Genomic DNA, 13,700 nt, shown 5'->3' with positions numbered 1-13,700 from the left:
CCAGAATGTGCGTCATCTGCTGTGCCAGGAATACCAGGGCTTATTTTTTTTCTGCTGCAGAGCCAGGCTCAGTGTGCATTAGAAAACACTACTGATTTCATGCTGTGCGTGTATTGCTTGGCATGGTTGTATGTGCTTGCTGCCTGGCCTGGTGTCAAGGTAAACAGAGCAGACAATTGCAAAGCAGTTTCTTTTTTTCAGTGAAAACACAAATTTGGATTTTTCAACTTGGTTTCCTTCCATACACCATCTGGTCTTTCAGGAATTTCATAACAGAAGCTGTTATCTGGTTGGTGGCATCAGAATTTCTTTGTGGGAAGATTATTTCACAGACACAGTATGTGAAAAGCACTGAGGGAGTGTTGCTTAGACCACAGAACTGAACTGGACATGGTATCTGTGCTGTTGGGACCTGAAGATTGAGGAGCTGTTTAGGTTGTATAGACAAAGTACTGGAATGGGGCTCTCAGGAGCTTGCTTAATCTCTCTGGGCCCAATCAACCCTGACATTCACTTTTCAAAAGAGCTTTAAGGTTGACTCGTGAAAGCCAAGATGTAGCTGGCACTGTTTTGTTTCTGTTCTGTTCTTTCCCTGTTCTCTGCATTCACTTCCCACTATTATGGCCTGAAACTTTCATTAGGAAAGCAGATTTTCTGAGCTGACCATACTTCTCCCTTTGCCAGATAAGAATGAGCAAGACTTGCATGGAGGGCTGCTGCTCACATGTAATGAACATATTGGAACAATGAAAATTTATTTTCCTCAGAACAACCTGCTTGCAAAAAGCTTCTTTGTGAGGACTTGCCTATGTCTGCTTGATCTGACTTTATTTGTATTTTGGTCCTTAATTCACAATTCCTGCACATGAGTCCATTTAAATACTGTAATTACCACATTACAAGGGATTGTAATATCCATCACTTTAAGTCTGTCTGTTAGTAATAACCTATCTGTTCATCCCAAAGTAAAAGCAGGTAGTATTTGCAGTCTTAGAGACATTTATCAGTGTTTTCTTAACATAGGATTGTAATTTATTTATTTATTTTTCCAGTTGTATGTCTGAGAGTGTTACCAGCCTGAGACAGTGAATCACTGACATGCAGTGAGAGCAGGACTAGTAAAAGGTAGGGCTGTAGTCACTAGGGAGAAGAGTGACTGTTGTAAACATTCCTCACATTTTGTTCTTCCATTGCCTTTTTTGTTGTTGGTGGTTTTTTGTTTTTGTAAGGCAGTGCTACCTGGGTGAAAGCAATGCAGACCTTGCACAGGCACTGTGGCACTGCATGTCCTAATGGTGTGGGAGCTACAAATGTCTTGTGTCCTTTCAATCTCCTTGGTTTGTGAAGTTCTCTAGTCCTGGCAGCACTCTGCAGTCAGCTGCAGAGGAATTGATGAGAGCCAAGAATTCATAGGTTAAACCTTAGTGCATCAAGTCAGTTACCCTCTTTTCATTGATGCGTTAGGAAGAAGGAATTAATGTTGTGCAGACGGTCTTATTTCTGGCAGTTCCTAATCTTTGAGCATTTGCAGCTTCAACATTCTTTTTGGCAGTTTTTCGGAGCAGTATCTAGTAACCTAGATGTTGCTCTAGGAATGTCAGAAGTCATGGACAAAAAAATTTGAGATAAGGCTTGCTGAAATAATTATTAGAGTTCTGCTTCTTCCTGAAAAGAAAACTTTCGCATTGAGTTCTATAGTGCTAACTGAGAAATGTTCAGCTGCTTGTGCATTTAAGACTGAAAAGAAGGAACCAATGCTCATCCCATTTGCATTCTTATTCAGGAAACAACCCAGGTGAAAATATTGAAGAATTTTCTGTTGCCCAGGACTGGAAAAAATACAATCTATTTTCAGTAGTGTGGCAGCGCCCCACAGAAACATGGCAGCTGACACAGATCTACAATGTCAGAAGACATTCAGAGGCACTAGTAATTGTATGTATTCCTTTTGAAAGAGGGAGCAATTGAAAGGAAAAGCTCAGTGTGGTGTGAGGACTTTGGTTTTTTAATATGCTTTGTGCTTAATGTTATTTTTCTCTCACCTTTGCTTAGTTTTTGTTACTGGATATAACATATGGTAAGCAATAGCTGCAAAAATTCTGAAAAAGGTTCTGAGTAGAAACCTAGTAAATGAAAAGCCTAGAGGAAAATGTGAAATATTTTAATATTGTTCCTCAATGATGTGAAACAAAACCAAGACATTAAATATTGAAAATGCGGAATAGTTTGATACAACTATCTTGCAAATATCGTATTTCAAAGCTGTATAAATGAAATAAATTAAAAATCTTAGCAATTTTTTTTTTCTTTTTTCTACTGACCCTCATTGGAAGGTACCTTTGTGCAGGTACCTTTTTCCATACACAGAGAGACTCTGCCAGCAGAATATACACAGATTAAAACTTAAAGGATTTATCTGTTGTGTACTATAGCATCTAGCTGTGGTTAATGTGCTCTTGGGCTAAGCATTAATACTCTTGAGACACTTCAAGGGTCTCTGCCCACCAGACAGCCATCAACTGGGGGACTGTCAGCTGCTGACATACCTTGGATCCAGCTGATTCTCAGTGTTGCTGAGTTGCTGTCTTCCAGTTCTCTGCTTTTTACGTTTTACTCTTTTCTTGTCAGTTCTTTACCACATCAGTCCTTCAGCTGCTAATTATTACAGTCTCTACAATTACATTTGTTTTTGGTTTCAACAATGGACCTGCAAAATATGTAATGTTCAATCTTGTACCTAATTTTCTCAACAAATTTGAAGCTTGAAGGTCACTGGTAATATGAATGCATCAAATTAAATTTTACAAGAAGGGATTCTGTAATATTGAATACTTTCATTAATAACTTGTTTGATGGATGGAACAGTGTGCCTATACATTTACATCTGACATGAAAAGAATCACTATGAACTGAAAAAATGACCTGAAAAACTAATCTGCTAAACTAGGGATAATTTAATTGTATACTGTGGATTATTTCTAATTATATGGTGAAGAAAGAAAGTCTAAGCAGGGGCTTTGTAGATAAGAATCTGGGCCTTATAGCAAATCACAAACTTAAACATGAGTCAATACATCAGGCTCATGTCTGCATGCAAGCAGTTGTCCCTGGATGGGTTAAATGTTATATTTTCCAGATAGGTTGCTATCACTAATGTTTTCATTTAGTGACTGGTTCATTAGAAAAGAATGCAGAACTTTAAAAATCCAATGTCTGACTACTCCCTTGTTTCTCTGTTCACTGTATGTCCCACTGCATTACAAATCTTGCATCAGGATTGCCTGTAATGCCTGACCAGCAGCAATTCACAGTGAAAAATTAAAAACCCAGCATGCTCCTTAGTTTCAATGCTTCCTCCAGCACAGGAAGGAATAATCAAGTTTGTTTAATAATTAAAGAAAATAAATATTCAAGGAAAAGCAGCTATGCCAATGCAGTCCATGGCCTCTCGCTCAGTGCGTACACTAAAACCTGTGTTTGTCTCTCTGTAGGGTTAAGAGACAGCCAAGGACCAGCTCTTCCATTCTTGCAGGACAGCTTGGTTATTGCAAATATGTACTATCCTGACTAATTACTGAGCATTGGAATAAACCTCTGGAAACCACCCCTAGTCAGCTCCTGCATGAGGAGGTTGTTTTTTTTTTCCGGAGAAGCCTTCTTACCTTTCTCAAAAGGGCTTGAGATAGATATTTTGAGGACAGCTGCAGCTTTGTATCTGAGCTCTTGGCTTGCAGGTAGTCAGTGGTTTGAGTGACACGTTCCATCAAACTGATTGCTCAAAGGGCTGTGTCTGAGTGTGGTGCCCGCCTTCCAGCCCCTACTGGATCTGAAAGTGATGGTAACTATTAGCATATTGCAGCATAGTGATGTATTAAATACACTTGAGAATGGGAATGCTCCTCATATTCTGGAATCAGGAATGTGGTATGAGAGAAGGGAGGAAAGAAACTCAGAAAGCTTAAATGTGACGGAAGATTTAAGAAGAAAAATAGAATCTTTTCAACAGACAGATTCATAGCAGTTTGCTCAGTGATAGAGTAGTTTGGAGGTGTGAAATTATGATAAGTGTAATTCTTATGTCCCTAGTTTTGTTTCTTCTGGTTTCACAGTTCCTAAAATTGCAATGGAAAACTCGTGGATTTCCTCCTGGACCAACCCCATTTCCCATCATTGGAAGCATGTGGTGGATAAATTTCAGAGCAGATCATGGGAGCCTGAAAAAGGTATGTGTTTCATGTGAAACCTAAAATGGATCTGCTAATAATAATAATCTGCTAATAATTCTGTGATACTGCAGGTTCCCAGATAGAGCTCAGAACCTTACTGTGAGAAGCATTTCCATTGCAAAACAGAATCACTGTCCCTTTTAATTTCCTGATCCCTTGATTAACGTCATGCTGGAAGATGGCAGTCAGTGTATGTGCATTTTGGTTGATGCTTCTCCCATGGGTATTTTTTGGCATTGATTTTTACCTACAGCTGGCAAAAACCTATGGCAATGTCTGTACTTTGTGGCTGGGTAGCAGACCTATAGTGGTACTGTATGGATACCAAGCTGTAAAGGATGGTCTCACCACCAACTCAGAGGATGTTTCTGGGCGACTGCAGACACACATCTTCAACAAAATGGCAAATGGAAAAGGTAAGGTGTTCATATCTGTGAAAGGACTTAAGGGTTAACTTTGCTTTGTTTCCTCTCATATTTTCCTCACTGACAAGCCCTTAGTTCCCAGTTCACCTCTTCTCTGTGCTCAGGGTGAATGAGCATTGCTCACTGCTGCAGCATTTCCCTGAGTTGTCTACAAAGTCCAGCTGTCCCTCATGTATTTCAGAATCTCATCAGAACCGTGTTATTTGTACCTAGCAAGCTCTTGCTTGTCCATTCTTGGTGTTGCCGGTGTGTTCTGATTTGAAATAATCTGGAGTTTGCAGCCTCTCTGCAAGGTGAGGCTAAAGTAATTCTTCATGCTCCTAGTTGTTTGTTCCCAGGAAAGGCTGCTGTAAGCAAAGCACGTACAGAGCTGTTGAGCAAGTTCAAGCCTTTTGGGAAGTCTGAAGGCACAGGAAGGTCACTGAAACTTTAAATGTATTAGCCAGACTGTAGGTGCAATATATTTGTATTGGACAATGCTGAATTATGGTGGAGAATAAAGAGGATGCTTCATTTAAAACAGAAATAACTGGACTTGTTTCCGCCAGCCTCTTATCCAGATGATACAGAGCAGATGCCTTTGTCCCCAGTCAGGATTTGTTGCATGTGGACTGCACTATGGAAGGCTTTACTTTATAATACTGGCCAATAAAAGGAGAGAAAAGCATCTTAAAAGAATAGAGATCATTAAGTCCAAGGCTATTTCATTCTATTTCCACCATTTTTCTGGGTGATGTAGCTGGGCTGTGACCATCTGCTAAAGCACTACCAATTTCTAGGAGGGATGGCTTTAACAAACAGTTGCAGCACAGCTGCAAGTTGGCAAGTCTCTGCAAGACAAATACCTGCCTGTTGGGCTGGCTCCTTTTCTGCTATCCCAGACTTCCAGGACATCAGAAAGAATAGAGGAGAGTTATTCTAGGCAAGCAGCTCTCTTAGGTAACAAGTTGGCTTTCCAATCAGAAGTGTGGTCTAGGCTGGTGACAGGAAGTGGTTACCCAGCAAGTGGATTTAATGGTTGATGCTGGGCTGTCTGCCACAATGCAGACTGACAGTGCAGGGGCCTGGTATTCCTCCCTGTCCCACAGTGGGATCTCTGGTCCTAGGATTTGTGGATTGACTGAGGTCTGCTGTTCCTACCTCTGGTTCTTGCTAGGTGGTTCTTGCCCTAACTCCACTGTATTTCCAGGAGGGATCTGGACCAGGATGAGAGCACGATATCTGGTGTGAACAGCCTGGTAAAAACAGGATCCCCTAAAAGTCAGAGACTCTATAGCACAGACAACATGTACTTAGAACCAGTCATCCACAATGGTCATTAAAGAATTTTTCTCTTTGAAGCAACAGGGAGATGCAGTGATCTCCAGAAGGTTTGCATAAGGTTAAGAAACACAAAGGTAGGAAATGCTCAGACTTCCTTAGTGAGCTCCACAGATATCTCTGTTGGCTATGAGTAGTTTGGTGAGAACTTACTGTTTGTTGAGGAAAGCAGAGCTGTCATATGGCAACATCTGCAAGAACACAATATCCACGTGAGGATGTTGGCAAACATACCTTACAAATAAGTATTAATTTTATAAGAAGATTGTATAAGATAATAAAGAAGATCTTGTAAAAGATCATTTGACCTGGGCTCTAAGCCGCTCTATGGGAATAAGATTTATAGATTCATTTCTGCTCAAAGATGGAAAATAAAAGGCAACACCAGCCCTCACTGTCTTTGCAGCTTTTAGTACATTGCTGGGTAGAGTTTGAATTAATGACTTCTGGTCTGGGATGCTTCAGAAAGAATAGGAGGTACTTTTGTGGGTCCTGAAATCTGAGTGGGCTTTTTGCAGAGGTGGGAATATATTAACCAAGGTGGTTTCACTGTAAACAAAGCACAGCCAAAATAACATTGCCCTGATGTGGTTCTCTTCTTTATGAGTGGCAGCATGAAGAGATGATGCCTCTTAGTGTGTATGTCATTTACTATTACATGACCATTGAATAAATTCAAATAAATAAATAAATAATAAAATTCAATAAAATTGATTCTTAATGGCTGAAGGTATCCTGGTCTCAAATGGTCGCATCTGGAAACACCAGAGACGTTTTGGAATTGGAGCTCTCCGAAAACTGGGAATGGGGAATAAAGGAATGGAGCGTGGGATACAAACTGAGGCCTCTTACCTTGTTGAGTTCTTCAAGGACAAACATGGTATGTCATTAACAAGGTGCTTGAGAAATGTGTTTGGGCTTTGACACAGTATGTGGTTTGCATGATTCTAAGGGTAAAGACTTAACTTGTTTTGCTCCAGAAAATAGTACATTTGGAGCACAGTTTAAATTTAGAGTGCAATCCAAACTCTTTGTATAGTCAGACTTCAGCAATGTCTGTTTGGGTACCAACACAAAGATTGAGATTAAAAAAAAACCCAAACAAACACAAACAAACAAGAAAAAAAGGACAAATGAAGAAAAAAAAAATGTGGGACTTAAAGACCTGAAGCTTCATGACTTCTGTTTTGAGTGAGGTTTATCTTGTTACATTTGCCAGAGAATTTTGAGTGTTTCTTTAACAGTCTAACTAGCATAGAGGACATCTTTTATAAAATGTCATTACAATCTTGCTTTCTAAAATAGCAAATGAGATAAGAATTCATCTCTGAAACACTATCTGTCTGCAGGAAGAGCTGTCGACCCTTCCTTCCCCATTGTCCATGCTGTCTCTAATGTGATCTGTGCAGTGGTTTTTGGACATCGCTTCTCCAGAGAGGATGAAACCTTCCGCCAGCTGATGGAAGCATACAGTTGTATTGTGGCTTTTGGGAACAGCTACATTTACTACGTGAGAAAATTACTTATTTAACATACAAATTATTTTATTATGAGCACATTATTCATTGCATTATTACACAATATAGTTATGTGTTTAGATAAATTATTATAGTTATTGTATTATTTAATATGCATTAAATCCTTATAGTTCTGACTGTGGATATGAACTTGGAGGTAAGGTGAAAAGGTGATAGTCTTTGAATCAGAATAAAAAATACTTTTTCTTCTGTGTGCTAAGGTAATATGTATACACATTTATTTGTATTAAATTTATTAGTATTAATCCATGTTAAGTTTATCTACAAAATTGATTCTTTTGTTGATGGAATAACAGGGCAAATGCAAGTAGAGTTATGCATTAAGGTTAGGAAAGAAACCAGGGTGGAAATCATGTTTTCTTTAATTTGTGGTTCTAATATGCATTTATGTACTTTACATTCATGTACTGACATTAATTTTTGTTGTTATAATATTCTTCCTAGAGATATTAATTCATCAGTTTAGCATTTAGCACCAAGAAGGTCTATATGCATCTATAACAGCCGTGTTCATGTCATGTAACTTCCCACATCTGTGCTGAGTGCTTCTTCCACAGGTATGTGAATTGCTCCCGTGGGCTACAGGGCTCCTCCCAGGACTTGTACAGAAAGCAGCATCTTCCTGTGAATTTGTCCGTGCTTTCATAAGACAGGAAATCCAAAACCACAGGGAAAGAGGCACAATAGGTGAACCCCAAGATTTCATTGATTTTTACCTGGATCAGATAGAGAAAGTGAGTAATTTATGCTGTCTATGACACAGATCCCAACAGATTGCTTGCATCTCTGATACAGTCGTCTGTACATAACAATGTTATTACAGAGCTACACAGATACCATTTTAAAACTGTGCTGTTAAATTCAAATATGAATAGTTAATAGTTAATAGTTAATTTAATAACTTGTTTTAGAAGTATAATCAGTTACATTGGTTTATTGTTATACTGTGGTAGTCTTAGTGTAGGCTGCCCAGTGGGTGGTAGGAAGGGCTTTGAAAAGGTGCAGGTATTTGGGTGACTAATTCTGATTCTTTGTGTCTTAGTAATCTTTGCACTTATGATTCGTGCTTTCTTCTGAGCTTTTGTGTGCTTGGTGGTACTGTATGATTATCATAACAGTCTTAAAATTATGGCAATCTCTGTCTCTGCTCTGAAAAAAACCCCCACTATTATTTAGAATGATTATATATGTGCAATAGTTAGCTGAAATTGGCAAATGTGCAGAGTGGCAAGGATGGGATAGAACTACTTTGAAATGCTTTTTTCTGATGTGGAAGTTAGCAACAAGTCACTCTAGAAGGCAGTGTGAAAGGACCCTACACACCTGAAACTTTCAACAGCACCTGTTATTTAACATTATCAGTGTGCTTATTTGAGGAAAATCTGAATATAAATCTTTGTTTTACTCGAGTACTTGTATTTTCTCCATCTTCTAGAAATATTGTTTGTTTAGGTATTGTGATCACTGTCTCTCTCAGTGCTGTTACTTATGTATGCCTCATTTTACTTTTCTCTTTGGCATCTGTAGACTAAAAATATCCCCAACTCTACATTTGATGAAGATAACATGGTGCAGTCTGTTTTTGACCTTTTTCTGGGTGGCTCGGAGACCACTGCCACCACCCTGCGTTGGGCACTGCTCTATATGGTGGTTTACCCTGACATCCAAGGTGAGTTGTAGACATAACTATGGGTATGTTTCAAGTTGAACTTGAGCCTGTTACACTGTTGTTTTTTGGTTTGGTTTTTTTTTGTTTTTGTTTTTGTTTTTGTTTTTGTTTTTGTTTTTGTTTTTGTTTTTGTTTTTGTTTTTGTTTTTGTTTTTGTTTTTGTTTTTGTTTTTGTTTTTGTTTTTGTTTTTTTTTGTTAAGATCAAGTTCTTTTGTTTCTTTGGTTGATTGTTTTTTTTTTTTCTGATTACATCTTGAGCTTTGCTTTTAAGAAGCCAGTGAAGTAGGAAACTTTCAGATTTTTAATCATTTCAGGGATATTCAACTTTTGATACTGTATTTTTTCTTCCTGAATTTTGTCAGACTGTTTCAGTACTGTAAGCATATAGTGGAAGACACAGCTTGTCAGGAAACACTTGAGGTAAAATACAAGCTTGGGTTAGGGAAAAAAGACATTTTTCTGGTATCCAGAATGTGTAGCAAGAATGCATTATTCATACTCATTAACTGAGACACCAGTTGTATATCTGTATAATAAGCATATTTATTGTAACATATGGGAATGTTAAGAACAGAAGGAAGACACTAATGAGAAGACAAAAAGATCACTGGAAAATTCTAAACAGGGACCTAGTTGCACACTGCATTTCAAAATATATTCAAAATGTATTCTTGAATGAATTAAATAATTCATGATTGAATGAATTAAATCAGGGCTTTCGGTGGTAGCATGCTTGAAGAAATGAGTTCTATGCACACACATACTTTAAAAATTCAAATGAAATAGAAAGGAAACGAAACCTAGGTTACTAGCCTAACTTTTAAGCATGAAATTTGACCCTGAACCCTCTGGGATGGTATAAGCTGTGTTACCTACTGACACCGTCATAGCAACCGAAAGAGATTAACAGCTGGTGATAGCTTGGTAATATTACACTGTTCACTTCTCAGTGTTACATGTGTATGTCAGCTTCACATGCTGGTTCCTTTGCAACATGCTGTATTAGTGTGCTGAGTCTGTATTAAGCCAGAGTGAAAATAATAGCTTGAGTAACTGAACTGATCTCTTAATGAGAAGCTTTTGGTTTATTTACAGATTGCTCTCCTTCCTTTAATTATGAAGGTCATTAAATCAGTTGGGCTTTTGGAAAGATGATCTAAACATAGAACCTATAAACTAGGAAGTAGGAGATTGTAGTAAAATCATAACTAGGTAGTTGTGTAAATGTATTTACATTTTAAGATACAGCAAGTATAATTAATTGACGTACCCTATTTTTTCTATTGCTACTAGATATGAAATGAAATTTCAGAAATGAAAACTGTTTCATGCAACACAGTGTTCTTGTAGGTATAATGCTTTTTCTTCTCTTTTTGGGTAGAAAAAGTTCAGAAAGAGCTAGATGCTGTTTTGAGTCCCTCCCATCTAATATGCTATGAGGATCGGAAGAGACTGCCTTATACATACGCTGTGATTCACGAGATCATGCGCTTTGGTAGCATTATTTTAATCACAATTCCTAGAGAAGCAGTAAAGGATACAAATCTTTTCGGATATCAGCTTCCAAAGGTACAGATATATTTCATATTCATATTCTGATCTAATCTTTGGCCATGAGTTAAGTTCCTTGCAGTCATGTCTGCTGTTGACCCTTTTTCCTACCAGTTCAGGACAGATGGGTGCTGGTGTCAGCATTGGCAGGCAGCCCTTTTCCTCTCTCATGCCCTCTGGCTTGTGCCTTTCTTTGTCTCACACAGTGAGTGAAAACACAGTTTCACACAAATTAAATGACTGTTCTGTGGGCATGCTGCAGTCTTGCTTTCCAAGAGCCTGTGATTTTTCAATCACTTTATAGTCATTTGTGCTGTAACGCTTTCGAAAAGCCTGAGGGAAGACTCACCAGGAATGTGCAGTGGTGTCAGCAAAGAAGGAGCAGCAGACCTGGGGTTATTGTCTAGGATATTGTCTGCCATGTGGAGAAGTGAGAGATGGAATGTTTTCATTGGTGATGTCTGAGACAATACCAAGTGTCTACTCAACTTCATTCACTTAGAACTTGTTATTGCCTCTCTGGCATCATACTTTAAATACTATGAAGATGTTTCCCCACAGCTTCTGAACTGCCACCTAAACTCAAACAAAAAGCTTCTGCCAGCCCCTTCAACTTGTCCAGCCTTCCAACACTTAACCTTAATGCCAAACCTCCCCAAAGGCACACATGGAGTCATCGTCCCATACACCCCTGCTCCAAGATGTTTGTCATGTACACTTTTCCCATCTCCATCTTGAGAAAAATAGATGATAATTTGAAATATACTATTTCCTTTCCAGGATTCTTTCTTCTTCATTTTTTAAAAGCTTGTCAGAAGTGGGGAAGTAATTTTACTGGATTTAGGATAAGGTGCTGAAGATCACTTATTGCTGCATTTGCTAATAGAGAGGGGAAAAAAGGAAGCAAAAAGAAATACAGAGAGAAATTCCTGAACCTGAAAGTTTGTTATTAATTTTTTGAAGAAACACCTCCTTGGAACAGTCTGAGATTATTTTTTTTTCCCTAATAAAATATTTCCTTTCTGCTGCCTCTCCCTGTGACCATCAGTGTGCTGAATCATAGCTGAGAATCTGATTGTGTCCTTTTCTTCCTGGTGTGTGAGCGACAGAACTGAGACTTCAGCATCTTCCTTTCAGGGCACTATGATTATGGCAAACATAGACTCTGCTCTTTTTGACCCTGAATATTGGGAGACCCCTCACCAGTTCAACCCTGGTCATTTCTTGGACAAGGATGGAAATTTTGTGATCCCAGAGGCCTTCTTGGCCTTCTCAGCAGGTAGGTAAAGTGATAACTGAACCCACTTGTGTGGGTTAGATTGTGAGTGTGAAGCTGAATAATTTTCATTGTGGAGAAGGACAAAGGGAGTGTAACCCCAAACTATAAGAACACTTGGTTTTCCCAGTCCAGAAAAAATGTTCGATTACAAAAATAATGTTTTGGTAACTGTATATTATCTTAGATTTTTGTGAAAATAGAGAGAAGGTGAAAGGAGTAAGGCCCTAGAATTGCCAATAATTTGAGGATTCAAGTCCTTACACTGTTGTTATCTCTCATCTTCAGCAGACACCAGCTTATGCTATTACAGTGCCTGTTCTGTGACAGGCTGCACCAATGGAACTGATATACTTTGTATAAATAATTCAATACTCATTGGTGCAGAAATTTGAAGCTGGATCAAATACATCCCAGATGGCTCTGCCTGTCCTGGGAAGCTTCTGGCATCACTCTTTCACCCAGCGTGTGATTTTATAGGAGCTTAAATAAACAAAAGGTCTTGGGGACCATGACAGGATCTAGTAGCCTGGTTGTCAGACCCCTCAACTGAGATGTGGAAGCATCAGGCTCAGGTTTCTGGCTTAACCTGGGCAGAAGAGAAATCTGAATATTGGTTTCTCACATACAAGTTGAATGGCCTAACCACTGCACTGCAGGGTCAGTCAGGGTCTCTGACTGACAATTGTATCCTGGACACAGTTAATTGATAAGTTGCGAAATTTTTTTTTCTTTAACAAGTTGTTTTCATTGGAAATGTTATATAGGAAAATGTCTGCTCAGATACAGAATGTCCTTTCTATTCTTATTTTGCACTGCTTTATAGTGAAAAGTCATCCTATACTAAATGGAAGCTGCGGAAGAACCTAAAGATGCTTTCTTGTCATTCTCATTTGGAACTGAGGCTCAGCTCAGAGAATATGTGAGTGCTATAGCTTAGGAACTGAAGTATGAAACTACTGAGAAGTGTCTTTGCTATCTTTTTTAATAATCTGGGCAGATCCTGCAAAGAAGGATTGCACACATCTCAATTGTTTGGTCAGTTCAGTCTGAGAGGAAAATGTCAAATTCAGCCGTCTTTTGTTTTCTCAGTAAGGTTGAGTGATGCTCCTCTGTACAGCTGGGCAGCAGGTGCTGGTTACAGACCTCTGTGGGGACTGACTGCTTTTTCTCACCTCCCTCTGCAGGCCACCGTATGTGTCTGGGAGAGGTGCTGGCAAAGATGGAGTTTTTCATCATCTTCTGCAACCTGTTGCAGACCTTCAAGTTGACTGCACCAGAAGGAGTTAAGGAACTCAACACAGACATGATCTTTGGGAGCACAATGAAACCCCATCCATACAAGCTCTGTGCAGTTCTTCGCTAAGTTTCAGGGTATTACAGATTTGAGAAAGAGGCATTGACACAGGTTTGCTAGTGTGCTGCTCTTTTGTGAAGCTTTTATGTTTTCCACTTCTAGCTCAAATTCAGTGTGAACCTATACTTGTTGTCTTATGTGTCTAAGAAGCTGGCTCAAGAAACACTCAGGTTTTCCTGTCTGGAAAATTCCTTTACATTTTTTTTTCCTTGCTGTATTACAAATGAAATAAACACAGAAAATTATTATGGTGTCTGGTCTAACTAGAAGCTCAACAGGAATCTTCCTGTAGAGAGAATGAACACTAAAGTCAGGTGTTGAAGTGGCTTCCTCTCAT

At 38.9% G+C, this 13,700-nt stretch overlaps 1 protein-coding gene across 2 annotated transcripts; it reads left to right on the top strand.

The window, feature by feature from the left end:
• Nucleotides 1–464: 464 nt before the first annotated feature.
• On the top strand, nucleotides 465–13,608 carry LOC139799924 (cytochrome P450 2J6-like). 2 transcript variants are annotated; one of them, XM_071752485.1, is made up of 10 exons: nucleotides 465–1,986; nucleotides 4,110–4,223; nucleotides 4,480–4,642; nucleotides 6,702–6,851; nucleotides 7,321–7,481; nucleotides 8,067–8,243; nucleotides 9,037–9,178; nucleotides 10,561–10,748; nucleotides 11,868–12,009; nucleotides 13,194–13,608. In XM_071752485.1, the coding sequence occupies exons 2-10, from the start codon at nucleotides 4,179–4,181 to the stop codon at nucleotides 13,370–13,372; spliced, it is 1,347 nt and encodes a 448-aa protein (XP_071608586.1). In that variant the 5' UTR covers nucleotides 465–1,986; nucleotides 4,110–4,178; the 3' UTR covers nucleotides 13,373–13,608. The 2 variants fall into 2 exon arrangements, with proteins under 2 accessions (XP_071608586.1, XP_071608585.1); XM_071752484.1 differs by lacking the exon at nucleotides 465–1,986 and having other exon boundaries at nucleotides 1,994–4,223.
• Nucleotides 13,609–13,700: the final 92 nt, after the last annotated feature.

The sequence above is a fragment of the Heliangelus exortis genome, chromosome 9 (assembly GCF_036169615.1).
Source record: "Heliangelus exortis chromosome 9, bHelExo1.hap1, whole genome shotgun sequence".
NCBI classification, from domain to species: Eukaryota; Metazoa; Chordata; class Aves; order Apodiformes; family Trochilidae; genus Heliangelus; species Heliangelus exortis.
The sequence above is the reverse complement of the archived record's forward strand: the minus strand, read 5'-3'. Positions and strand labels throughout refer to the sequence as shown.